Source organism: Bombina bombina, chromosome 10 (assembly GCF_027579735.1).
Source record: "Bombina bombina isolate aBomBom1 chromosome 10, aBomBom1.pri, whole genome shotgun sequence".
NCBI classification, from domain to species: Eukaryota; Metazoa; Chordata; class Amphibia; order Anura; family Bombinatoridae; genus Bombina; species Bombina bombina.
The window spans coordinates 192,437,328-192,464,419 of NC_069508.1; the positions used below are offsets into that span (position 1 = coordinate 192,437,328).

Below are 27,092 nucleotides of genomic sequence, written 5' to 3' on the forward strand. Positions count from 1 at the left end.
GACTTTTCTCAGTTCATGGGCAGTTATTTTGCGCCTTGGTTTTTCCCACACGCTTCTTGCGACCCTGTTGACTATTTTGAATGAAACGCTTGATTGTTCGATGATCACGCTTCAGAAGCTTTGCAATTTTAAGAGTGCTGCATCCCTCTGCAAGATATCTCACTATTTTTTACTTTTCTGAGCCTGTCAAGTCCTTCTTTTGACCCATTTTGCCAAAGGAAAGGAAGTTGCCTAATAATTATGCACACCTGATATAGGGTGTTGATGTCATTAGACCACACCCCTTCTCATTACAGAGATGCACATCACCAAATATGCTTAATTGGTAGTAGACTTTCGAGCCTATACAGCTTGGAGTAAGACAACATGCATAAAGAGGATGATGTGGTCAAAATACTCATTTGCCTAATAATTCTGCACTCCCTGTACATGTATATTGCGTACTTCATCTAATGGACTCTTAGGTACCAATATGCATTAGACCCGCATACCCCCCAACTGTCCCGATTTTCGCGGGACAGTCCCGATTTTAGGGGTCTGTCCCAGGTTGCTAGCCATCTGTCCCGCACTGCCCAATGCATTCAAAAAAACATATTTTTTATTTTTTTTTATTTTATTGGGCACATACTCAGAAGCAGCTGGCTTTTCTCTCCCAGGGTTATATACCTGTTAGATTCTTTGTGGACAATTAATGGTGTGTGGGTTAAGCAGGAGTAGGAAGGCTGTATACCCTCTGACCTCAGGTAATGGTGAACTCTCGAACCTACCTCTGGTAGTGATGATGTCTAACCCCTGGTGATAATACTACTAGCATGCCTTCAGTTTTATACGATGATCAGTGCTAACACCATGGTAACGAACAGTGGCAGCCTCAGACTGCCAGCTAATGTGCTTGCCAACCCCAGGACCCCATACTATGAGTTACAGATACCCATTTATGATGTAGTGTGTGTCTATCTGTATCTATAAGTGTGTATGTGTATGTATCTGCATGTATAAGTGTAAGCTGTGTAGTGTGTGTGTGTCTATCTGTATTTATATCTATAAGTGTGTGTGTATCTGCATGTATAAGTGTAAGCTGTGTAGTGTGTGTGTGTCTATCTGTATTTATATCTATAAGTGTGTGTGTATCTGCATGTATAAGTGTAAGCTGTGTAGTGTGTGTGTGTGTATCTTTATGTATAAGTGTAAGCTGTGTAGTGTGTGTGTGTATCTGTATGTATAAGTGTATGATATGTAGTGTGTGTGTCTGCATGTATAAATGTAAGCTATGAAGTGTGTGTATCTGCATGTATAAGTGTATACTATGTAGTGTGTGTGTATCTGAATGTGTAAGTGTATGCTATGTAGTGTGTGTGTGTGTATCTGTATGTGTAAGTGTATGCTATGTAGTGTGTGTGTGTGTATCTGTATGTATAAGTGTATGCTATGTAGTGTGTGTGTGTATCTGCATGTGTAAGTGTATGCTATGTAGTGTGTGTGTGTGTGTGTATCTGTATGTATAAGTGTATGCTATGTAGTGTGTGCGTGTGTGTGTGTGTGTGTATCTGCATGTATAAGTGTAAGCTATGTAGTGTGAGTGTGTCTTTATGTATAAGTGTGTATCTGCATGTATAAGTGTATGCTGTGTAGTGTGTGTATCTGTATGTATAAGTGTGTGTGTCTGCATGTATAAATGTAAGCTATGAAGTGTGTGTATCTGCATGTATAAGTGTATACTATGTAGTGTGTGTGTATCTGCATGTGGAAGTGTATACTATGTAGTGTGTGTGTCTGCATGTATAAGTGTATGCTATGTAGTGTGTGTGTGTATCTGTATGTATAAGTGTATGCTATGTAGTGTGTGTGTGTATCTGCCTGTATAAGTGTATGATATGTAGTGTCTGTCTGCATGCATGTGTAAGTGTATGCAATGTAGTGTGTGTGTATCTGCATGTGTAAGTGTATGCTATGTAGTGTGTGTGTGTGTGTATCTGCATGTATAAGTGTATGCTATGTAGTGTGTGTGTGTGTGTGTATCTGCATGTATAAGTGTATGCTGTGTAGTGTGTATCTGCATGTGTAAGTGTATGCTATGTAGTGTGTGTGTATCTGCATGTGTAAGTGTATGCTATGTAGTGTGTGTATCTGCATGTATAAGTGTGTGCTATGTAGTGTGTGTGTATCTGCATGTATAAGTGTATGCTATGTAGTGTGTGTGTATCTGCATGTATAAGTGTATGCTATGTAGTGTGTGTGTATCTGCATGTATAAGTGTATGCTATGTAGTGTGTGTGTATCTGCATGTATAAGTGTATGCTATGTAGTGTGTGTGTATCTGCATGTATAAGTGTATGCTATGTAGTGTGTATGTATCTGCATGTATAAGTGTATGCTGTGTAGTGTGTGTATGTGTATCTGCATGTATAAGTGTAAGCTATGTAGTGTGTGTGTATCTGCATGTATAAGTGTATGCTGTGTAGTGTGTGTGTGTATCTGCATGTATAAGTGTATACTATGTAGTGTGTGTGTATCTGCATGTATAAGTGTATGCTGTGTAGTGTGTGTGTGTGTATCTGCATGTATAAGTGTAAGCTATGTAGTGTGTGTATCTTTATGTATAAGTGTGTATCTGCATGTATAAGTGTATGCTGTGTAGTGTGTGTATTTGCATGTATAAGTGTATGCTGTGTAGTTTGTGTATCTGCATGTATAAGTGTAAGCTATGTAGTGTGTGTGTGTGTGTGTATCTTTATGTATAAGTGTGTATCTGCATGTATAAGTGTGTGCTATGTAGTGTGTGTGTATCTGCATGTATAAGTGTATACTATGTAGTGTGTGTGTATCTGCATGTGGAAGTGTATACTATGTAGTGTGTGTGTCTGCATGTATAAGTGTATGCTATGTAGTGTGTGTGTGTGTATCTGTATGTATAAGTGTATGCTATGTAGTGTGTGTGTGTATCTGCCTGTATAAGTGTATGATATGTAGTGTCTGTCTGCATGCATGTGTAAGTGTATGCAATGTAGTGTGTGTGTATCTGCATGTGTAAGTGTATGCTATGTAGTGTGTGTGTGTGTGTGTATCTGCATGTATAAGTGTATGCTATGTAGTGTGTGTGTGTGTGTGTATCTGCATGTATAAGTGTATGCTGTGTAGTGTGTATCTGCATGTGTAAGTGTATGCTATGTAGTGTGTGTGTATCTGCATGTGTAAGTGTATGCTATGTAGTGTGTGTATCTGCATGTATAAGTGTGTGCTATGTAGTGTGTGTGTATCTGCATGTATAAGTGTATGCTATGTAGTGTGTGTGTATCTGCATGTATAAGTGTATGCTATGTAGTGTGTGTGTATCTGCATGTATAAGTGTATGCTATGTAGTGTGTGTGTATCTGCATGTATAAGTGTATGCTATGTAGTGTGTGTGTATCTGCATGTATAAGTGTATGCTATGTAGTGTGTATGTATCTGCATGTATAAGTGTATGCTGTGTAGTGTGTGTATGTGTATCTGCATGTATAAGTGTAAGCTATGTAGTGTGTGTGTATCTGCATGTATAAGTGTATGCTGTGTAGTGTGTGTGTGTGTATCTGCATGTATAAGTGTATACTATGTAGTGTGTGTGTATCTGCATGTATAAGTGTATGCTGTGTAGTGTGTGTGTGTGTATCTGCATGTATAAGTGTAAGCTATGTAGTGTGTGTATCTTTATGTATAAGTGTGTATCTGCATGTATAAGTGTATGCTGTGTAGTGTGTGTATTTGCATGTATAAGTGTATGCTGTGTAGTTTGTGTATCTGCATGTATAAGTGTAAGCTATGTAGTGTGTGTGTGTGTATCTTTATGTATAAGTGTGTATCTGCATGTATAAGTGTATGCTATGTAGTGTGTGTATCTGTATGTATAAGTGTATGCTATGTAGTGTGTGTATCTGCATGTATAAGTGTATGCTATGTAGTGTGTGTATCTGCATGTATAAGTGTATGCTATGTAGTGTGTGTATCTGTATGTATAAGTGTATGCTATGTAGTGTGTGTATCTGTATGTATAAGTGTATGCTATGTAGTGTGTGTATCTGTATGTATAAGTGTATGCTATGTAGTGTGTGTATCGGCATGTATAAGTGTATGCTATGTAGTGTGTGTATCTGTATGTATACGTGTATGCTATGTAGTGTGTGTATCTGCATGTACAGGGAGTGCAGAATTATTAGGCAAGTTGTATTTTTGAGGATTAATTTTATTATTGAACAACAACCATGTTCTCAATGAACCAAAAAAACTCATTAATATCAAAGCTGAATAGTTTTGGAAGTAGTTTTTAGTTTGTTTTTAGTTATAGCTATTTTAGGGGGATAACTGTGTGTGCAGGTGACTATTACTGTGCATAATTATTAGGCAACTTAACAAAAAACAAATATATACCCATTTCAATTATTTATTTTTACCAGTGAAACCAATATAACATCTCAACATTCACAAATATACATTTCTGACATTCAAAAACAAAACAAAAACAAATCAGTGACCAATATAGCCACCTTTCTTTGCAAGGACACTCAAAAGCCTGCCATCCATGGATTCTGTCAGTGTTTTGATCTGTTCACCATCAACATTGCGTGCAGCAGCAACCACAGCCTCCCAGACACTGTTCAGAGAGGTGTACTGTTTTCCCTCCTTGTAAATCTCACATTTGATGATGGACTACAGGTTCTCAATGGGGTTCAGATCAGGTGAACAAGGGGGCCATGTCATTAGATTTTCTTCTTTTATACCCTTTCTTGCCAGCCACGCTGTGGAGTACTTGGACGCGTGTGATGGAGCATTGTCCTGCATGAAAATCATGTTTTTCTTGAAGGATGCAGACTTCTTCCTGTACCACTGCTTGAAGAAAGTGTCTTCCAGAAACTGGCAGTAGGACTGGGAGTTGAGCTTGACTCCATCCTCAACCCGAAAAGCCCCCACAAGCTCATCTTTGATGATACCAGCCCAAACCAGTACTCCACCTCCACCTTGCTGGCATCTGAGTCGGACTGGAGCTCTCTGCCCTTTACCAATCCAGCCACGGGCCCATCCATCTGGCCCATCAAGACTCACTCTCATTTCATCAGTCCATAAAACCTTAGAAAAATCAGTCTTGAGATATTTCTTGGCCCAGTCTTGACATTTCAGCTTGTGTGTCTTGTTCAGTGGTGGTCATCTTTCAGCCTTTCTTACCTTGGCCATGTCTCTGAGTATTGCACACCTTGTGCTTTTGGGCACTCCAGTGATGTTGCAGCTCTGAAATATGGCCAAACTGGTGGCAAGTGGCATCTTGGCAGCTGCACGCTTGACTTTTCTCAGTTCATGGGCAGTTATTTTGCGCCTTGGTTTTTCCACACGCTTCTTGCGACCCTGTTGACTGTTTTGAATGAAACGCTTGATTGTTCGATGATCACGCTTCAGAAGCTTTGCAATTTTAAGAGTGCTGCATCCCTCTGCAAGATATCTCACTATTTTTGACTTTTCTGAGCCTGTCAAGTCCTTCTTTTGACCCATTTTGCCAAAGGAAAGGAAGTTGACTAATAATTATGCACACCTTATATAGGGTGTTGATGTCATTAGACCACACCCCTTCTCATTACAGAGATGCACATCACCTAATATGCTTAATTGGTAGTAGGCTTTAGAGCCTATACAGCTTGGAGTAAGACAACATGCATAAAGAGGATGATGTGGTCAAAATACTCATTTGCCTAATAATTCTGCACACAGTGTATAAGTGTATGCTATGTAGTGTGTGTATCTGCATGTATAAGTGTATGCTGTGTAGTGTGTGTGTGTATCTGTATGTATAAGTGTATGCTGTGTAGTGTGTGTATCTGTATGTATAAGTGTGTATCTGCATGTATAAGTGTATGCTATGTAGTGTGTGTATCTGTATGTATAAGTGTATGCTATGTAGTGTGTGTATCTGTATGTATAAGTATATGCTATGTAGTGTGTGTATCTGCATGTATAAGTGTATGCTGTGTAGTGTGTGTGTATCTGTATGTATACGTGTATGCTATGTAGTGTGTGTATCTGCATGTATAAGTGTATGCTGTGTAGTGTGTGTGTGTATCTGTATGTATAAGTGTAAGCTATGTAGTGTGTGTATCTGCATATGCAAGTGTATGTTACGTAGTGTATAACTGTGCATTTTTGCTAACTTTAAAGGCCAGAATCTAGAATATTAATGGGGAATGCAGAGAGCAGTTTTAAAGAATCTATTATTAAATGTCCAATTAAGATACAAAAATATTTAGCAATGTCTCTCCAAAGGCTAATTAAATACAGAGCTCACATAGGTATACCAGTGGTTTGAGCTTGTGTTTGATTTGCTGCCTAAGTGTATTAAAATATGATTTTTGTTAAGCCCCATCCCTGCTCCTGCCCACCACATTTCAATTTTTTGCCGCGGGGGGTTGTCCCTCTTTTGAGTTTTGAAATGTTGGGAGGTATGCCATCAGCCAATGGACATTAGCTTGAAGTACCTATCAGCCAATTAGCAGGAAGTGCACAACTATTATTGCTTCATTGATTTTAATTTTTTTTGCTTAAAAAGTTTTAGAAAGTTTGTCAATGTGTTTAAATGTTCATCTTTTATCTGAATGATACATTTTGAGTACAAACGTCCCTTTAATATTGACGGGAGAAGGGGGTCAAAGGTGAGGCATAAGGGAAAAAAGAGGAAAATGAGTTGAAGGGTTGTAGGCAAATGGTAAATTACAGTGGTTTATTTCTGCTTGGGGCTGCACATTTTCGGGGGCAGACAATGCAGTGTAAAGCATTTGTGTTTTAAGACGTAGACGGTATATTTATAAAGGTAATTTTAATCTGCCATCTATTAGGTGGCGATGAGTTAGAAAGCGGCAGTCTTATGACTAGTGTCCACAAACATACTGGAAAATCTTTCTGTAACTCATCGCTCATCTTTCTGTAACTCCCTCAAAATCTCTACCTTAGTCCCTACTCTTGATCCCACAATGTATATTTTTCCCAACTGTGCAGTAATTTTACCCCTTTGCTTCCAAATACAGACAGATTAACAATTTTCCCTCTTTGGCTGCCAGTAACACACATAAACAGAAGGGTTTTTACCCCTTTGACTGGCCCTCACTTTCTGCCCCATAATTGTAAAGAATTTAGGCATAGGAGGCATTTTACATTTAGCTAACACTTTACTGGAGAGCCTGCTAAAATACTTGACTGTCCAGTTGAATAATGGAAACCTGGCAACCCTACATATGACTGTTGCTTCTTAAATTGCGATTACAGATATGTTTTGGATACTGTCTAATGCAAATACCCACAAACACATGTAAATACATAGAAACATAGATTTTGACAGCCAATAAGAACCCTAGGCCCAACAAGTCTTCACAATATTTCCTAAAAGTATAAAACTTATCTTGCTCGTAGTGAAGCCTTATGCTTATCCCAGGCATTAATAAGTATGTAAGATAGCCTTATGCTTATCCCAGGCATTAATAAGTATGTAAGATAGCCTTATGCTTATCCCAGGCATTAATAAGTATGTAAGATAGCCTTATGCTTATCCCAGGCATTAGTTAGTATGTAGGATAGCCTTATGCTTATCCCAGGCATTAATAAGTATGTAAGATAGCCTTATGCTTATCCCAGGCATTAATAAGTATGTAAGATAGCCTTATGCTTATCCCAGGCATTAATAAGTATGTAAGATAGCCTTATGCTTATCCCAGGCAGTAGTTAGTATGTAAGATAGCCTTATGCTTTGCCAGGCATTAGTTAGTATGTAGGTTAGCCTTATGCTTATCCCAGGCATTAATTAATATGTAAGATAGCCTTATGCTTATCCTAGGCATTAGTAAGTATGTAAGATAGCCTTATGCTTATCCCAGGCATTAGTTAGTATGTAGGATAGCCTTATGCTTATCCCAGACATTAGTTAGTATGTAGGATAGCCTTATGCTTACTCCAGGCATTAGTTAGTACGTAAGATAGTCTTATGCTTATCCCAGGCATTAGTTAGTATGTAGGATAGCCTTATGCTTATCCCAGGCATTAATTAGTATGTAAGATAGCCTTATGCTTATCCCAGGCATTAGTTAGTATGTAGGATAGCCTTATGCTTATCCCAGGCATTAATTATTATGTAAGATAGCCTTATGCTTTGCCAGGCACTAGTTAGTATGTAGGATAATTGTATGCTTATCCCAGGCATTAGTTAGTATGTAAGATAGCCTTATGCTTATCCTAGGCATTAGTTAGTATGTAAGATAGCCTTATGTTTATCCCAGGAATTAGTTGTATGTAAAGCGCGGCTAATCACCCGTAAGGGTCTCAAGACGCTGCTCATTTTATCGACCTCAGAAGGATGAAAGGCTGAGTGGACCTCGCCGGGGATCAAACCTGCAACCCCCTTATCCCAGGCATTAATTAGTATGTAAGATAGCCTTATGCTTATCCCAGGCATTAATTAGTACATAGGATAGCCTTATGCTTATCCCAGGCATTAATTAGTATGTAAGATAGCCTTATGCTTATCCCAAGCATTAGTTAGTATGTAGGATAGACTTATGCTTATCCCAGGCATTAGTTAGTATGTAGGATAGCCTTATGCTTATCCCAGGCATTAGTTAGTATGTAAGATAGCCTTATGCTTATCCCAGGCATTATTAGTATGTAGGTTAGCCTTATGCTTAGTATGTAGGTTAGCCTTATGCTTATCCCAGGCATTAGTTAGTATGTAAGGTAGCCTTATGCTTATCCCAGGCATTAGTTAGTATGTATGGTAGCCTTATGCTTATCCCAGGCATTAGTTAGTATGTAGGGTAGCCTTATGCTTATCCCAGGCATTAGTTAGTATGTAGGGCAGCCTTATGCTTATCCCAGGCATTAGTTAGTATGTAGGGTAGCCTTATGCTTATCCCAGGCATTAGTTAGTATGTAGGGTAGCCTTATGCTTATCCCAGGCATTAGTTAGTATGTAGGGTAGCATTATGCTTATCCCAGGCATTAGTTAGTATGTATGGTAGCCTTATGCTTATCCCAGGCATTAGTTAGTATGTAGGGTAGCCTTATGCTTATCCCAGGCATTAGTTAATATGTAGGGTAGCCTTATGCTTATCCCAGGCATTTTTTAAGTCCCCCACAGTGTTTGTCATTACCACCTCTTATGGAAGTTTATTCCATGGCCTCTATGTATGAAGCCGTCTACTTTCCTGCATTCGCCGCCCAATACGCTTGCCTAAGCTCGCCTACCATAGCTGCCGCGGACCTGAATACGTTTGCCAAAGTTATCAAGAAAGCTGTCAAGAAGCTGCGCACCAAGTACGGAGCGATGAGCAGCGGACTGTTGTTAACTGACAGTTATCGATCTCGCTGCTCACCGGCTTCTTTGCAGCTTTCTTGCTACCCTGTCACTAAGCACCCACACTAAACTACACTGTTTTACCCCCTAAACCGCCGCTCCCGGAGCCCCCCGCACCAAAATAAAGTTATTACCCCTAAACCGCCGCTCCTGGACCCCGCCGCAACTATAATAAATCTATTAACCCCAAAACTGCCGCTCCCGGACCCCGCCGCCACCTACATTATATCTATTAACCCCTATCCTGCCCCCCACTACACCGCCACCACCTATATTCGAGTTATTAACCCCTATCCTGCGGATCCTGGACCCTGCCGCAATTAAATAAATTGTTTAACCCCTAAAACGCCGCACCCGGAGCCCACCGCCACCTACATTACATTTATTAACCCCTATCCTGCCCCCCACTACACCGCCGCCACCTACATTAAACTCATTAACCCCTAAACCGCCGCTCCCGGACCCTGCCGCCACCTATAATAAACTTATTAACCCCTATCCTGCCCCCCTATACCGCCGCCACCTATATTAAACTTATTAACCCCTAAACCTAAGTCTAACACTAACACCCCCCTAACTTTAATATTATTTTAATAAATCTAAATAAAACTTACTATTATTAACTAAATTATTCCTATTTAAAAATAAATACTTACCTGTAAAATGAACCCTAAGATAGCTATAATATAACTAATAATTATATTGTAGCTATTTTAGGATTTATTTTTATTTTACAGGCAACTTTGTATTTATTTTAACTAGGTAGAATAGTTATTAAATAGTTATTAACTATTTAATAGCTACCTAGCTAAAATACCTACAAAATTACCTGTAAAATAAATCCTAACCTAAGTTACAATTAAACCTAACACTCCAGGGTGGCGGATTGAAATCCAGGTACGCTGGCCTGGAAAAGTGGCGAGCGTACCTGGTAATAGTTTGATAACTACCAAAAGTAGTCAGATTGTGCCGTAACCAACAATCTGTGTCGGACTGAGTCCGGCGGATCATAGGTTACGTCACTATATTCTACTTTTGCCGGGCTGTAGGGCTTGATAACTAAGGCAAATCAGCCTTGCCACAAATACGCTGCGGTTGACGGCTTGATAACTAGAGGCCCATGAATCAATCACCCTTTGTGTAAATAAGCTTCCTCAAATTATTCCTGAATAATACTACCCTTCAGCTTGAGATCATGACCCCTTGTTCTTGATCACGACCCCTTGTTGTCATGTAAGGTGCTTCTGGGTCTTTGGAAAGGTTATATCAAAGCAAAGTGATAATAGAAGGGACTTATAAAGTAGTATTGGGATACGGCATAATACAAATAAATATATTTATGTAAAACAATAAAAATGAAGAGAGGGTGAGAAGAGACTAAAGGGAAGAAAAGAGAAAGTTAAAAATAAACATTGCAGGATTTTACTTATGTGCTCACATCCTTTTATATCCCAGTTACATCACCACTATCAGAAATGGCTCAAAGATATCACTTATTAAAAGGGCGTTATAAGATCCCACAGTACACTATTTAATTGGGCGCACTAAATAGTTGTTTATATAAAACAAGATCAGGGGAAGTGAATTGCTAATTAAATCACATGACTGAAGGAACCCATAGGCAGCTGATTATTTTGGCAAATCTGTGTAGGACAAGACAAAAATCTTATCTGAGCCTATAAATACATCAATGAATCACATATATTGAGAATCTAATGTAAATTTATCTTCAAGGACTCTACAAACGATGTTGTGTATATATATATATAGTATATGATTCAGGAAACTGATATATATATCACAGACCAAATAAGCTATTAGCTGCTCAGAAGTCTGTATGATACTCTATTTCATGTATTTAAAGGGACATTCCAATCAACATTTAAATGTGCATAGAAAAATGACATCTTTGAATAGAAACATATTTGCAATATACATGTACTGGCAAAAATGCTTATAGTAAAAGTTTTCATTGTTTTAGTGTTAACATTTTTCTCTGCACGTGCATGTGAAGCATAGATGAATATTCTCAGTGCACATATAAACACATATATACCTCATGTATAAACATGTATATATACTGTACATACACATATTTAGATGGGTATATGTATGTATATATACATTATAGCCCTTTCCAGTCAAATACCTAAAAACAAGAAAAATTATTTTTATCAAATTTTAATATTTAATAATGTGTTTTACTTTGCACTGTAAATATTTTACATTCTAGTGTTTGTCTCATAGGGGAAAATGTTCTATATATTTTTACATAGATACTCCTTTAGATATCTATACCTATATTTATTTATTTATATATATATATACTGTGTGTATGTATATATATATATATATATATATATATATATATATATATATATATATATATATATATATATATATATATATATATATATATATATATATATAGGTATAGATATATATTTTACAAAAATAATCAGATTAAAAATAAATAGAACATTTTCTTCTATGTAAAGAATATTGGAATGTAAAATATTCATAACTACCTTCTGGATAGCGATAGGTGCTAGGGTTCTTCTTTACCATTTGCGCTGTCCATTGAAGTCTATGGGGAGGAGAAGTTAGGGCTGTTACAATAGCTGAAGTCCAACAGTTAGCGTGCATCGTCTTTCTCTCACGCAAACAATTTACTTTTAACTTGTTATATGAGCGCTAACCATGCACGTTAAAAGATTACTTCTAGCAAAGTTTGAGAGCGAGATTGCTAAATAGCGCGCCACTTGTAATATGGCCCTTAGAGTTTTAATGTCCTTTCAATTATCCTTTTGGTCTAAGAGTCCACTGACTGGTGTGCAAATTAATACAGAATTGAGCTAACAATATGTTGGAGTTTAAAGCAAGATTAAACTAACAAAGGGATAGGAAAGTCAAAATTAAAGTTGCATGATTCAGATACAGCTCATAATTTTAAGACACTTTTAAATTCCCTTCTATTTTCAAATGTGCTTTGTTCTCTTGGTATCACTTGTTAAAAAAAAAATACGCACATATCCTACACTAATGGGAACTAGCTGCTGATTGGTGCTGTTCCTTCAGCAAAGGATAACAAGAGAATGAAGCAAATTTGATAATCATGAAAAAAAAGTATTGTACCCTTGGTTTTCTGTGGATTTATAAAACACTGCAGATTTTGCTAACAAATAGCATTTTTAAAAAGTTTAAGACATTTATTTTGTAAACAATATGTTTGCAATGCGTTACCTATAAGCTATACATGTATACATATTGACATTAAAATGGAAGTAACGTTAAAATTAGTTTCATGATTCAGATAGAGCATACAGTTTTAAACAAATCTCTAGTTTGCGTCATTCTTTTGCTATCATTTGTTGAAAAGCATACCTAGATATTCTCAGGAGCAGTAGGGCACTACTGGTAACTAGATGCTGATTGGTGGCTGCACATATATGCCTCTATTAATTGGCTCACCCGATGTGTTCAGCTAGCTCCAGGTATTGCGCTGCTGCTCCTTCAACAAAAGATACCAAGAGCATTAAGCCAATTTGATAAAAAGTTGATTAAAAATCGTATGTTCTATCTGAATAATGAAAGAAAAACTCTATGTTTCATGTCCCTAATGTTCCTGAATGAATCTGTCATTTTAAATTAAAGGGAACTAATCAGTTTATTGAGAGATTATGATAAATTCTAAGTATATTAAAGAAACAGTCTGAATTTCTTACTATATATTCTTGACATTTTTGATATTGATACCAATATTTTTTTAACCTTACAGGGCAAAGCAGATTGCAGCAACAAAAGCCTTCATCATATACCCGATTCACTGCCTCGTGACATACACTCCTTGGACCTATCACATAACTCCATTCAAATCTCCCAGCCGTTCCCAGAATCCTTCCCACAGCTGCTTTCCCTGAACCTCTCCAATAACGCACTGAATTACTTATCAGATGGAAGCTTTCAGAACTTGCCTCAACTCCAAACCCTGGATCTGAGTAGCTGCAGCATTTCCAATCTGTACCACAATGCATTTAAAGGACTGGGTAACCTTCAAACACTCATTTTAAGAAACAACAGCTTTAGGACAATCAATTTGGAAGGCCTTACATCACTAACATATTTGGACCTTAGGCAAACACCACTAATATCAGATCACTCCCAAAAACTCAAGAGAAATAACCTTTTCCAGCTATTTTCAAACAGAAGATATTGTGGCTGCTCCTCAGGGGAATTCCTCCAGAAAGAAGAACAACAAGGTAAGAATTATTGTAAATAATATAGTGTTGAAGGATGACTAATATATTGATACTGTTTGAAAGTGTCAGGTCAAAAAGACGTTCCTTACCTTAGACCACTGGTTTTCAAACCTCTCCTCAGGCTTCCCCAACAGGCCAGGTTTTCTGGATTACCTTGGCTGAGAGCAGGTAAAATAACCATGGTTACTAATCAGCTGATTATTTCACCTGTGCTCCAGTTCAGATATCCTCAAAATGTGGCCTGTTAGGGAGGTCTGAGGACAAGTTTGAAAACCAGTGCCTTAGACTATCCAGCATCAGCCTGCAAAAAGGAGAATGCTGGATGTATCGCTGTCAGGGTTCAGAGGAGCGCCAAATAAAGGGCTTGTTATAGAAGAGATGCCAGTCATAGCATAGGTTGCAGCGCTACTCAAGATCCAATGTGCACTGAAGATAGTGCAAGTCGCTGCCATAGGAGTGCTATGAATGATACTGTTTATAATTTGTGCCTGTTTATGTAAAGGCATATAATGATTACATTTGTAATAAGATTGATTAAAATTTGCAGGAGATAGAATGAAAGCAAAAGTAGTCAGGAACAAGAAGACCTTTTCCGAACCAATAGCAATACTGAAGGTGGAGCAATCAGAAGAGTAGTCAGGACTCGGGTAGTTATCAGGAACTGTAGCCAAGTCATAATGCTCAGGACAAAATCAAGAAGACTCGTCCAAAGCCTAGTCTCAGAAATCAGAACCAATAGCAATACTGAAGGTGGAGCAATCAGAAGAGTAGTCAGGACTCAGGTAGTTATCAGGAACTGTAGCCAAGTCATAATGCTCAGGACAAATCAAGAAGACTCGTCCAAAGCCTAGTCTCAGAAGTCAGAACCAATAGCAATACTGAAGGTGGAGCAATCAGAAGAGTAGTCAGGACTCAGGTAGTTATCAGGAACTGTAGCCAAGTCATAATGCTCAGGACAAATCAAGAAGACTCGTCCAAAGCCTAGTCTCAGAAGTCAGAACCAATAGCAATACTGAAGGTGGAGCAATCAGAAGAGTAGTCAGGACTCGGGTAGTTAGATTCAGGAACTGTAGCCAAGTCATAATGCTCAGGACAAATCAAGAAGACTCGTCCAAAGCCTAGTCTCAGAAGTTAGAACTAATAGCAATACTGAATGTGGAGCAATCAGAAGAGTAGTCAGGACTCAGGTAGTTATCAGGAACTGTAGCCAAGTCATAATGCTCAGGACAAATCAAGAAGACTCGTCCAAAGCCTAGTCTCAGAAGTCAGAACCAATAGCAATACTGAAGGTGGAGCAATCAGAAGAGTAGTCAGGACTCGGGTAGTTAGATTCAGGAACTGTAGCCAAGTCATAATGCTCAGGACAAATCAAGAAGACTCGTCCAAAGCCTAGTCTCAGAAGTCAGAACCAATATAGTATTAAAACTGAAATGCATCCATGCACATCTCAAGTGTGACCTTTCTATTCCTTTAATGGTCCTTTATGAGCAATGACAGCCGGTTGCGTTACCGTGACAACACATCCTTACTCATTAAATGAGGCCTATAGAAATGTATTTAGAGATAGTAAATGTAATAAAATAAAGTTTGTGGGGTTTTTTTGTTTTTGCAATTAGAGACCTAACTATCCTGCTTAAAGAGACAAAAAAACTCAAAAAAATTATTTTGTGATTCAGATAGAACATCATAAAATTTTAAACAATTTTCCAAATTACTTCTATTAACATGTTTTTGTTTTCTTGTTATCCTTTGTTGAAAAGCAGGAAAGTAAATTCAGGAGTGTGCACGTGTCTGCGGCACTATATGGCAGCACGTTTGCAACAATGTTATACATTAGCAAGAGCACTAGAGGGCAGCACTATTTCCTGTCATGTAGTACTAATGTTATACATTAGCAAGAGCACTAGATGGCAGCACTATTTCCTGTCATGTAGTAATAATGTTATACATTAGCAAGAGCACTAGATGGCAGCACTATTTCCTGTCATGCAGTACTAATGTTATACATTAGCAAGAGCACTAGATGTCAGCACTATTTCCTGTCATGCAGTACTAATGTTATTCATTAGCAAGAGCACTAGAGGGCAGCACTATTTCCTGTCATGTAGTACTAATGTTATACATTAGCAAGAGCACTAGATGGCAGCACTATTTCCTGTCATGTAGTACTAATGTTATACATTAGCAAGAGCACTAGATGGCAGCACTATTTCCTGTCATGTAGTACTAATGTTATACATAAGCAAGAGCACTAGATGGCAGCACTATTTCCTGTCATGTAGTACTAATGTTATACATTAGCAAGAGCACTAGATGGCAGCACTATTTCCTGTCATGTAGTACTAATGTTATACATTAGCAAGAGCACTAGATGGCAGCACTATTTCCTGTCATGTAGTACTAATCTTATACATTAGCAAGAGCACTAGATGGCAGCACTATTTCCTGTCATGTAGTACTAATCTTATACATTAGCAAGAGCACTAGATGGCAGCACTATTTCCTGTCATGTAGTACTAATCTTATACATTAGCAAGAGCACTAGATGGCAGCACTATTTCCTGTCATGTAGTACTAATCTTATACATTAGCAAGAGCACTAGATGACAGCACTATTTCCTGTCATGTAGTACTAATCTTATACATTAGCAAGAGCACTAGATGGCAGCACTATTTCCTGTCATGTAGTACTAATGTTATACATTAGCAAGAGCACTAGATGGCAGCACTATTTCCTGTCATGTAGTACTAATCTTATACATTAGCAAGAGCACTAGATGGCAGCACTATTTCCTGTCATGTAGTACTAATGTTATACATTAGCAAGAGCACTAGATGGCAGCACTATTTCCTGTCATGTAGTACTAATGTTATACATTAGCAAGAGCACTAGATGGCAGCACTATTTCCTGTCATGCAGTACTAATGTTATACATGAGCAAGAGCACTAGATGGCAGCACTATTTCCTGTCATGTAGTACTAATGTTATTCATTAGCAAGAGCCCTAGATTGCAGCACTATTTCCTGTCATGTAGTACTAATGTTATACATTAGTAAGAGCACTAGATGGCAGCACTATTTCCTGTCATGTAGAGCTCCAGAAAAGTGCACGCTACCTATCTAGATATCTCTTCAACAAAGCAAATTTGATAATGGAAGTAAATTGGAAACGTTTAAAAACTGTATCCTCTATCTGAAAACTGAAAGAAAAATGTGGTTTTCATTTAAAGGTGACATAGACAGCTGTATATTATGCATAATATCCAATAGGGAAACAAGTATGTTTTAAACAGATGCCCAGTAAATTTAGTGTATTTTATTAAGTCCTTTTAACTGTGGAACTCAATCACCATAAATGAGCCCTTATCTATCAAGAATCTGAACTGTGATCAGAAAAACAGGACTGTCATATGTTACGTATAAGGCCATTTTTTAACAGAAACAGTAATGATAACCGTTCTGCCAATAGACAATAAAAATGACTGATTGTGATTAGCAGCCTCTAACGTGCCAATAATCATCAAATAGATTATGATCAACTCCTATGTGTTAAACCACTGCAAAGCAGGATAAGCACCTTGGAGTTACTCACAATCGTGCCATTGAGGCCGAATTATCAAGTGTCTGTCGGACCTGATCCGACAGTGCGTATCAGGTCCGACAGACATTGCTGAACACACACATATACTCATTCACACACACACTCTCTTTCACACACACTCTTTCACAAACACACACAATTATTCTCACACACACTCGCACACACACACTTTCACAAACACACACACTCATTCTCACACACACTCTCTTTCACAAACACACATACTCATTCTCTCTCACACACAAACACTTTCACAAACACACACTTATTCTCACACACACTCATTCTCACACACACTCTTTCACATACACACACTCACTCACAAACACACACACTCACAAACACACATAGTCATTCACACACACTCTCTTTCACAAACACACACTCATTCTCACACACACACACTCACACACTCTCACAAACACACTCATTCTCGCACACATTCACTCACGCTCACACACACACGTACTGCTTTTGCTTAAAACATATCTACCGTAATGAGGTTATTTCATGACATATCTAGCTGCTGTGCATGCAGGAAAGTTGCACTTGCTATTTTTAACACTTTATTTACAAAAAACAGGTTAAAGAGTTTTGTCCAATAGTTATGCTAGCCATACGGCACTAGACGATTGAGTACTGTATGGCTAGCATAGCCATTGCTATTGGATAAGAGGTGGAAATGTCATCTTATGGCCAAAAAAAATGTTTGGCGGTGGGCTTATTTTATTAGAACAATTGACAAAATAAAGGTATGTGTTAGCCCATATTCACAAAAAATCATGAATTAAAGTCCATGTTCCTTAGATAGAGGTTCGCGTTTCAAAAACACTAACATTTATGATTACTTATATGCTTAAGACATTAATATTTCTGATCCCAAAAACTTGCTGGAATGTAGTTGCTTTTTCTCATACAGTTGCAGTAATATCTGAGAGTGCTCCATTTAAAGGACCAGTCAACACAGTAGATTTGCATAATCAACAAATGCAAGATAACAAGACAATGCAATAGCACTTAGTCTGAACTTCAAATGAGTAGTAGATTTTTTTTTCTGACTATTTTAAAAGTTATGTCTTTTTCCACTCCCCCTGTACAATGTGACAGCCATCAGCCAATCACAAATGCATACACGTACCATGTGACAGCCATCAGCCAATCACATATGCATACACATACCATGTGACAGCCATCAGCCATTCACAAATGCATACACACTTATTCTTGCACATGCTCAGTAGGAGCTGGTGACTCAAAAAGTTTAAATATAAAAAGACTGTGCACATTTAGTTAATGGAAGTAAATTGAAAAGTTGTTTAAAATGGCTGCTCTATCTGAATCATGAAAGTTTAATTTTGATTGAGTGTTCCTTTAAAGGGACATAAAATCCAAAAAATGTATCTTGTGATTCAGACAGAGCATATCATTTAAAAAGGAACGTTTACAATTTCCTTTTTTAAAATTGTATATTCTATGTCACTTACTCAAAGTAACCCTTTTTTATTTAATTTATTATTTATTTGTTTATTTATAAAATATTTTACCAGGAAAGATACATTGAGATTTCTCTCGTTTTCAAGTATGTCCTGGGAATTAATAAGCTTTGTTCTGCTCAATTTCATTTATTTAAATTAAGCATTAAAGGAAATGACATCTACAACAAGTAGTTTGTTAAATTGTGTTGCATTTATAAACCACTCATTTGAGGGGAATAAAAAATAAAAGGTTTGCTTTGTTTGCCCATCTCCCCTCTCCCAGTATCCTGCTAATCTTGTGTAGTGAAGTCATCAAGGTAAGAAAAAAGGAATCGAGGTAGATAATCGAAGAGCAGGTCAACATTTGGTCAGAAGAGATGACTTAGAAGAAAATACATTATGTGATGTCTTTCTGTCTTCTTGTGCTTGTCACTGGGGTTTTGAGGTTAGCGAGGTCAGGATACCAGGTGACAATTGTCTGTTTTGTCCCCCACAGTCCCTGGTTTGTTCTGTCTGTGTCCTGTACTGCTGAGGGGGAAGGACCCTGAGATTCACATTTTTTGGGTCTCCAAATCTGAGGTCAGCAGACGTTTTATCCGTGACGTGAAGGAAAACTCCAGTAACGACACGTTCAACAACCTTAGTAAGTGGCAATGTTCTCTGTGTCATACGGCAACGTTTCCTTCAAAAATAATGACTAATTTGTCTTCATACTGCTGCCCTAACTGTGCTATATTAAAAGAAAGAGACAGTCTATAAAAGAGATGAACATATGTTTAAAGGGATATAAAAGCCAAACATTTTATTTTGTGATTCAGACAGAGCTTATCATTTTTAAAAAGTTTTAAATTTACTTCTATTATCAAATTTACTTTGTTCCTATGATATTCTGTGTTGAAGAGATACCTAGGTTGGCATCTGGAGCACTACATGGCAGGAAATAGCGCTGCCCTCTAGTGCTCTGGCAAATGGATAACATTCTTGCAAAACTGCTGCCATATAGTGCTCCTGAAATGGGCCGGCTCCTAAGCTTACGTCTCTGCTATTCAACAAAAGATAGCAAAAGAACAAAGAAAAATTGATAATAGAAGTAAATTGGAAAGTTGTTTAAAATCGCATGCTCTATCTGAATCATGGACGAAAATCCCTTTAAAGTATAACATGGCATTTCCTGGTTCTATGGCTTTGTTTACCTATAAGCTTTGTTTTATTGTACTTTAAAGGGACATGAATCTGAATTTAATTTATTGATGATTCAGATAGTCTATAGTTTAAAAGAATGTCCTTCTATTATCCAATTTACTTTATTCTTTGGTATCCTTTGTTCACGATCATACCTGGCAGCAGTTTTTTTTTATCTTATCTCCTGCAGATTTCAATCACTATGCATAATGTTACTGGGTCATGATCCTACATTATACACTACAGTATCTCTGCTGGCAGTGGAAATTACATTTTTCAAAGTAAAATTACAAGAAAAGTGGGCAAAATACATTATGAAGGTGTAATGCACATCTTTACCACTTATTAATAACGATTTTATGGGGAATTACGTTTAACATTTGTTTAGCTGCTTCACTGAGTATGAAGACGCATGATCGGCAACTACACAAGGCTTTTAGTGCAGATGACAAGCACTGCACCCCAGGGGGCCTGGTTTTGGAAGTCATTGCAGACCCCCCTGCAATTACCAGGGCACTACAAGGTGGCCAAGGGTATCTTCATTGCTGGCGACTTCACAACACCCTGGATCTTGTAGTCTCAGGCTGCTTCACATAGCATAAGGGAGTATGTATTCAAACCCCTCAATCTCATGTTCTCAAGCCCTGGAGAACCCCATCCTTTGAAAGGTAATCCTTTGAATCTGAGAGTTGTGCTGGAAAAAAATAACAATATATAATGTGTTTTTTTTACTTTCAAATGGCCTACAGATAGATATAATAAAGTTGTCAGCTATTTCTGCAAGCTCAGTCCGCTTGATTGGGTTGTAGTTTCAATTAACATAAACAGCTATTTTACATACAAAAATAATCCTAAATGAGTTGTTTACATACATTTTATACTCAGCAGTTGGTAAAATAAGTCACTGAAAACACATTAAGAGGAATTCAGTTTCACAGTACACTGTTCCTTTAATTGTGTTTATGAATTTTGAATAAACTCCAGGCAGTATTATATTAGTATAATAAACTTAGAAGCTGGATGGATAAAAATATGAACAGTGAGTTTTGTTAGATTACATAAGTGCTTGTTCTTTTTTTATGTTTTGCATTGCGGCACCTCTTTCCTATAGCTTAATGCATCACTGGCTTATTAAACTCTGTCCTTTTGATAGGTCAGCATGAGGCCGAGGATATTGCTGAGGCGGTGGCTTCCCTTCTAAACCATAATCAATCGTTTTTCTCTGGGGGGGTTTTATGAACTTCCTTTTTGCAATAGCTGATGTAAAATAATGTCTTCTATATTTAATGATACTTTTTCTGGCAGAGATACATTTCAAATGAAATTATTTGCAAAGCCAGTAAATAACAAAAACAAGCTTTTAATGGGGGTTTAACTGCACATTACACATTTGACTTTTATTTTCCTTAGAAAACCCCCCAAAAGAAAAACGTATGATTCGATTACATGAATCTGGGTATTTAAAAGTCTCAAACTTATACAAAACATTGTATCATATTTGTTTCTTGCACTGTTTGCTGTCTATAGCTGTGTTTTAACCCCTGCAAAGCAGTTAAAGGGACACTCAAGTCAAAATAAACTTTTATGATTCAGTAAGAGCAGCAGTTTTAAGATACTTTCCAATTTACTAACATTATCACATTTTGCACAGTCTTTTTATAAACACACTTTCTGGGGAACAATATCCTACTGAGCATGTGCACAAGCTCACAGGGTATACGTATACTAGTCTGTGATTGGCTGATGTCTGTCACATGATACAGGGGGCAGAAAATGGGAGAAAAAATAAATTTGTCAGAAAAAAATCAACTGCTTATTTGAAATTCGTAGGTGTTATTGCATTGTCTTTTTATTCTGCACTTGTTAGATATGCATTTCTACTGCATTAAGTGGTCCTTTAAACATTCAATTAAAGTCAACTCTGGAGTAACAACCATCTTCCAATCCTGAGCTGATCACAGCCGGTGGTTGGCATATGTACATATCCTTCTGACTGTCTCAGAGCCTATGTTCAGCTCTAGGCCACTACTGCACTGCCAGTCCAGAGCTTTGTTTAAAGGTACATGAAACCCAAAAAAAAATTAAACACATAGGTAAAGGCCAACAATAGTGCAATAAGAAAATGATTTAAAGAATTCATGTCCCTTGAATGCATCTTGGTTTAAGAAAAAAAGAAAAGAACAAAAAGCTATAATTGTATATGATTTGTTTGTTTTAAAATTGTAACTTTTTTTCAGAAAATAAGGGGGAAATATGCTCACTTTTGTTCTCCTTTTTCCCCATAAGCATCTAGTGCTCCCTCTACTGCTGGGTCAAATGGAAGAAGTTGGCCCTATCTCGTTGGGTTTGTGTTGATCGCCATCTGTGTGTCCATTCTCATTGCTGTAGTTGCCAAATGCAATCTCTTCCACCAATACTTCAGGAGCTATCGCCATCGCCCCTTGCCAGACAGTGACTGGATGAATCAGTCTCAAGGTGAACTTCCTGGGGTTCCACTGCCCCCCGCTGAAGATGAAGATGGATTTATTGAAGATAATTATATCCAGCCAAGTGACCACAGAGAAGAGGAGGATGATCAGGACAGCATGTATACGCTGTGATGGGCACACTAATGTTATAGAAAAAGAAGACATTTGTGTTTGTGCAGCGGCTACTGCTTTATTGACAAAATGTCATTTTCTGATACCTTTAAATATCACTATTACATAATTGCATTTTTTTATATAATTATTAGAGTCATTTTTTTCTATTGGATAATAAATATTTAGTTAAATCTAAATACAACAAGTAACAAGCTGAATTTTAAAGGCACATGGAAATTATTTGTTAAAGGGACATAGTCAAAATTAAAGCGGTAGTATTAGTAAACAATACTTTATGTAAAAGGGGGGAAAAAGTTTTTTTTGTTGTTGATTTATATCTGAAAAAAACATTTTCTTATCATTTATAAATCTTTGCAAGTATTTTAATTTTTACTCAAATATTCCTGGCCCCGCCACCTGAACCCCTCTAAATGTACTTTTTTTAAGCTTCTAGATTTTCAGTCAGTGGGGGTTCTAGAACATAATATTTAGGGGGTTAAAAAAGGTGGAGAAAAAGTTGAAAGCCATAGCACACATATGTGCTGCTCTTCACATCCCAAGAGGGGTCCTACATGTGCGTTTGAAGGTGCATAGCACCCCCATAGAACCTCCGCTGTGTGCAGTCTGCACATCCAATCTCTCTCTGAGCCATACAGCCTATTATGTTTAATAGCGGAATGCTCCTGACCTCCAGGAGACATCTGGTGTATACATGTTCATAAGGAATTTCCTGGGACTCTTTCAGATGTTATCTATGTGCACTCCAAATAAATAGCTAATCACGGTAACTATGCCTCTTTACCATCCCTTTAAATTTTCATTATTCAGCAAGGAAGATCAATGTATCCTTGTGTGGGCAAACAAAGTTCCCAAACAGACATACACTGGCCGCATTTATCATCACACAAGCAAAGATGCGCAGTGCCGCCCTCTGATCTCAGACAACCAATCACATGAGAGAAGGAACTGTCAGTCAGCCCAGTCAGATCCGTCGGAGGGATTTTAATCCACCTCTTCCGAGGTGGTGTAGCGGTTAAGAAATGCTGCTTTTTAACAATAAGTTGTAGGTTCACTCATGCAACTGGCTCAGAAGATGCCTCCTTAGCTTGATACAATAAAAAAAACTTTATGACTTTCTTCTCTTTCTTTTGGTATCCTTTGTTAAAACAAACCTACCACAGTATTCTGTAATGGAAAGGAACTATAAGAGTGCGCATGTGTCTTGAGTGCTGTATGTATAACATTGTTACAAACATGGCTCCCAGGTAGCTTGAGCTGTTTTCAATGGTATATCCTGACTATTTGAACAGACTTTTTTTTTTAAAATGCCCAGTTCACGTGCCCGTAAAGATATTTTTGTTGTATAATTAAAAGTAAAATATTTAGGTCAAATTACATTTTTTAAATTATGCAAAATCTAGATCGTCTGTAGGTAGATTTATGAATGTGCTTATGTTTCGATGTTTTAAAAATGCTTTTTTTAAATAAAATTACACAAACTTAATTGTATTCATTATGGATTAATATTATTGGTTAAGTGACAAATTAAAGGGACATGAAACCCAATTTTTTTCATGATTTTTCATGATTTAGAAAGAGTATGCAATTTTATGCAACTTTCTTATTTACTTCTATTATCTAATTTGCTTCATTCTCTTGATATCATTTGTTGAAAAGCATATCTAGATAAGCTCAGCTGATTGGTGGCTGCACGTAGATGCCTTGTGTGATTGGCTCGCCCATGTGCATTGCTATTTCTTCAACAAGGGATATCTAAAGAATAAAGCAAATTAGATAATAGAAGTAAATTGGAATGTTGTTTAAAAATGTATTCTCTATCTGAATCATGAAAGAACATTTTTGGGTTTAATGTCCCTTTAATAGCACTCAGACACATTAGGCAGTCATCATGAAGGCTGTTTCATTTAGCCAATATGTTTTCATTTAATACTGACCCTATATATTTTGCTGCCATGCCAGCGTGCAGAAACTCCTTGAAAGAAAACACTTGGTAAAAATACTGAGAAAAGTCTGTTTTTTAAGTGTTTACCTTGTCTGAATGTAAGGAAACTAGATTTTTGTTTTCTATTTTATTTATAATTTTAGTGTCATAACTAATTTATATGAATATTCTTATTTGTTTGCTGAAGTTAGGCTGAATTTTATTAAAAAAGGATTCACTTAAGTGGTGCAGTAAAGTTAAATATAAAATGCTCCTGTTGGGTTAATTAATATTTCTTTTTTAAAGAGTCTATAAATCTTACTCTTATATTTTCCACAAATGTTTATAGATAAAAAAAAAGTGCAACATTTGTCTGTAGTGATAAAATAAAAAAAACTTTATAAATCATATTGGGACAAAACAATGATTGACCCCCCTCTATTTGTCGCCTTCTAAACTTTATTTTTTTAAGGATCACTATACTTACAGTGTGTGTGTATGTTTATATTTATATACAGTGTGTGTATGTGTATATATATATATATATATATATATATATATATATATATATATATATATATATATATATATATATATATATATAATATATATATAGAAATGCAAGACAAGCGCAATCCAAGGGACTTTTCAAAATCACTTTAATCAGTGTTAACGTTTTCGGACATAATATAGTCCGTCTTCAGACAAAAAAGTGTTTACGGCTTTTTTGTCTGAAGACGGACTATATTATGTCCAGACCCGATCCAATAATTGAAATCTCGCGATCGTTTTAAAAGATAAAATAAAAGCAAATAAGCTATTTATGAACAATTTAACACACTTCAGCAAGCAAAATGAATAATTGTGAACAAATTAAAGTGGGGACACTTTATAGTTCAATGGTCTCTTTAATTCCTCTTTTCTTTCAGGATGCTAATGCAATACAACTTTATACCATTATATTCTTTCTTTATCTTGTGCAGAGATATCTTTCTTTTGCAGGTTCTGGAACCTTTGAGTCTGCTCTGCCCCATAGGACTGCAACACTCATTCGAGAAAACGTACTGTTATATTTTCTTGTGTGCTTTTTTCTTTTTATTGGAATAAGCAAATTATTATGTACGATTGTTTCCACATTGTTCCTATTCTTAATGTGAATTTAAGCTTTTTTTATTTATATATATATATATATATATATATATATATATATATATATATATATATATATATATATATATATTATTGTTATTTGTAGAGCGCCAACAGATTCCGCAGCGCTATAAACAAAGGGGGAGTACAACAAAACAATTATAGGGATCAAAACGGTAGAGGGCCCTGCCAAGAGTTGCACTGTAGTAGTCAGCTCTTTAGAAGGTGATCTACAAACAGCTGGACTCTTAGGCTTACATGCTAAGGGGGTCCAGGGGATAGCAATGGAGGAGTGGAACTGGTATAAAGAAAGGTTAGTGTAGGTTGTATGCGTCCCTGAACAGTAGAGTCTTTAGGGAGCACTTGAAGCTTTCAAAAACTAGGGGAGAGTCTTGTGGGGTGAGGCAGAGAGTTCCACAAGATGGGAGCCAGTCTGGAGAAGTCCTGTAAACGGGAGTGCAATGAGGTAACCAGAGAGGAGAGAGTAGGAGGTCATGAGCAGAGCGAAGGGGACGGGAGGGAGAGTATCTGGAGACTAGGTCTGAGATATAGGGGGGAGCAGTGCAGTTGAGGGCTTTGTATGTCAGAGTGAGAATTTTGTGTTTGATCCTAGAGACAAGAGGAAGCCAGTGAAGGGATTGGCAGAGAGGTGCAGCAGATGAAGTGCGACATGTAAGGAAGATGAGTCTGGCAGAGGCATTCATTATGGATTGTAAAGGAGCTAGGTGGCAGGTGGGGAGACCAGAGAGGACAGAGTTGCAGTAATCGAGGCGGGAAAGAATGAGAGAGTGGATTAAAATCTTAGTTTTGTCTTGTGTAAGGAAGTGTCTAATTATAGAGATATTTTTAAGGTGGAAGCGGCAGGCTTTAGCCAAGGACTGAATGTGAGGAGTGAAAGAAAGATCTGAGTCAAATGTGACCCCGAGACATCGGGCATGTGGGGTAGGGGTAATGATGGAGTTGTCGACAGTTAGAGAGATTGGGGTGAAGATTTTTGAAGAAGGGGAAAATGAGGAGCTCAGTTTTGGAGAGATTTAGCTTGAGGTAGTGAGAGTACATCAATAAATGCCTCAATAAAGAGGTGACCCTTTAGGAATACATTGGAGTGTCTCTCTTATGCGGTGTAAGTGATATCGTGACCTGATCAATATCTCCACTTAGGTGACCTTATAGAAAAGTTCCACACTCTGCTCCTCCAAATATTTAAGATAATAAATCCCCAACGGGACTTACCCTTTCTTCACGGCCTTTTCGATAGGAGTGGAAAGCCGTTTGGGAGACCCCTCTCCTAGGCTCTCTAAGGTACGCCGTCCTGCTCGGAGCACGCTCCCACAAGCTTACCGCAGCTCACACGCTGCACCGGCGTCCATCGAAACACTCCAGGGCACCACCCGATGACGTCACTCGGACGCGGCCGACTAGCAAGGGAGGAAGGGAGACCGGACCGGGAACTTGACAAAACAATCCTTGGAACCAAACCAGGACTGTAAGTAAAAAGGTCCCAATGCACCGTTGCCTTTACTTTAAGCCTCCAAGACTTCACCCA

The 27,092-nt window shown here is 37.5% G+C and overlaps 1 protein-coding gene across 1 annotated transcript in view; it reads left to right on the top strand.

The window, feature by feature from the left end:
- C10H1orf210 (chromosome 10 C1orf210 homolog) overlaps positions 1 to 23,592 on the top strand; it is a 31,579-nt gene extending 7,987 nt beyond the window's left edge. Inside the window, exons 3-5 of the mRNA XM_053693610.1 lie at positions 13,134 to 13,614; positions 19,188 to 19,334; positions 22,160 to 23,592. Of these exons, the coding sequence (XP_053549585.1) occupies positions 13,134 to 13,614; positions 19,188 to 19,334; positions 22,160 to 22,473 (942 nt within the window). The 3' untranslated portion in view covers positions 22,474 to 23,592. The remainder of the gene's footprint in view (positions 1 to 13,133; positions 13,615 to 19,187; positions 19,335 to 22,159) is intronic.
- Positions 23,593 to 27,092: the final 3,500 nt, after the last annotated feature.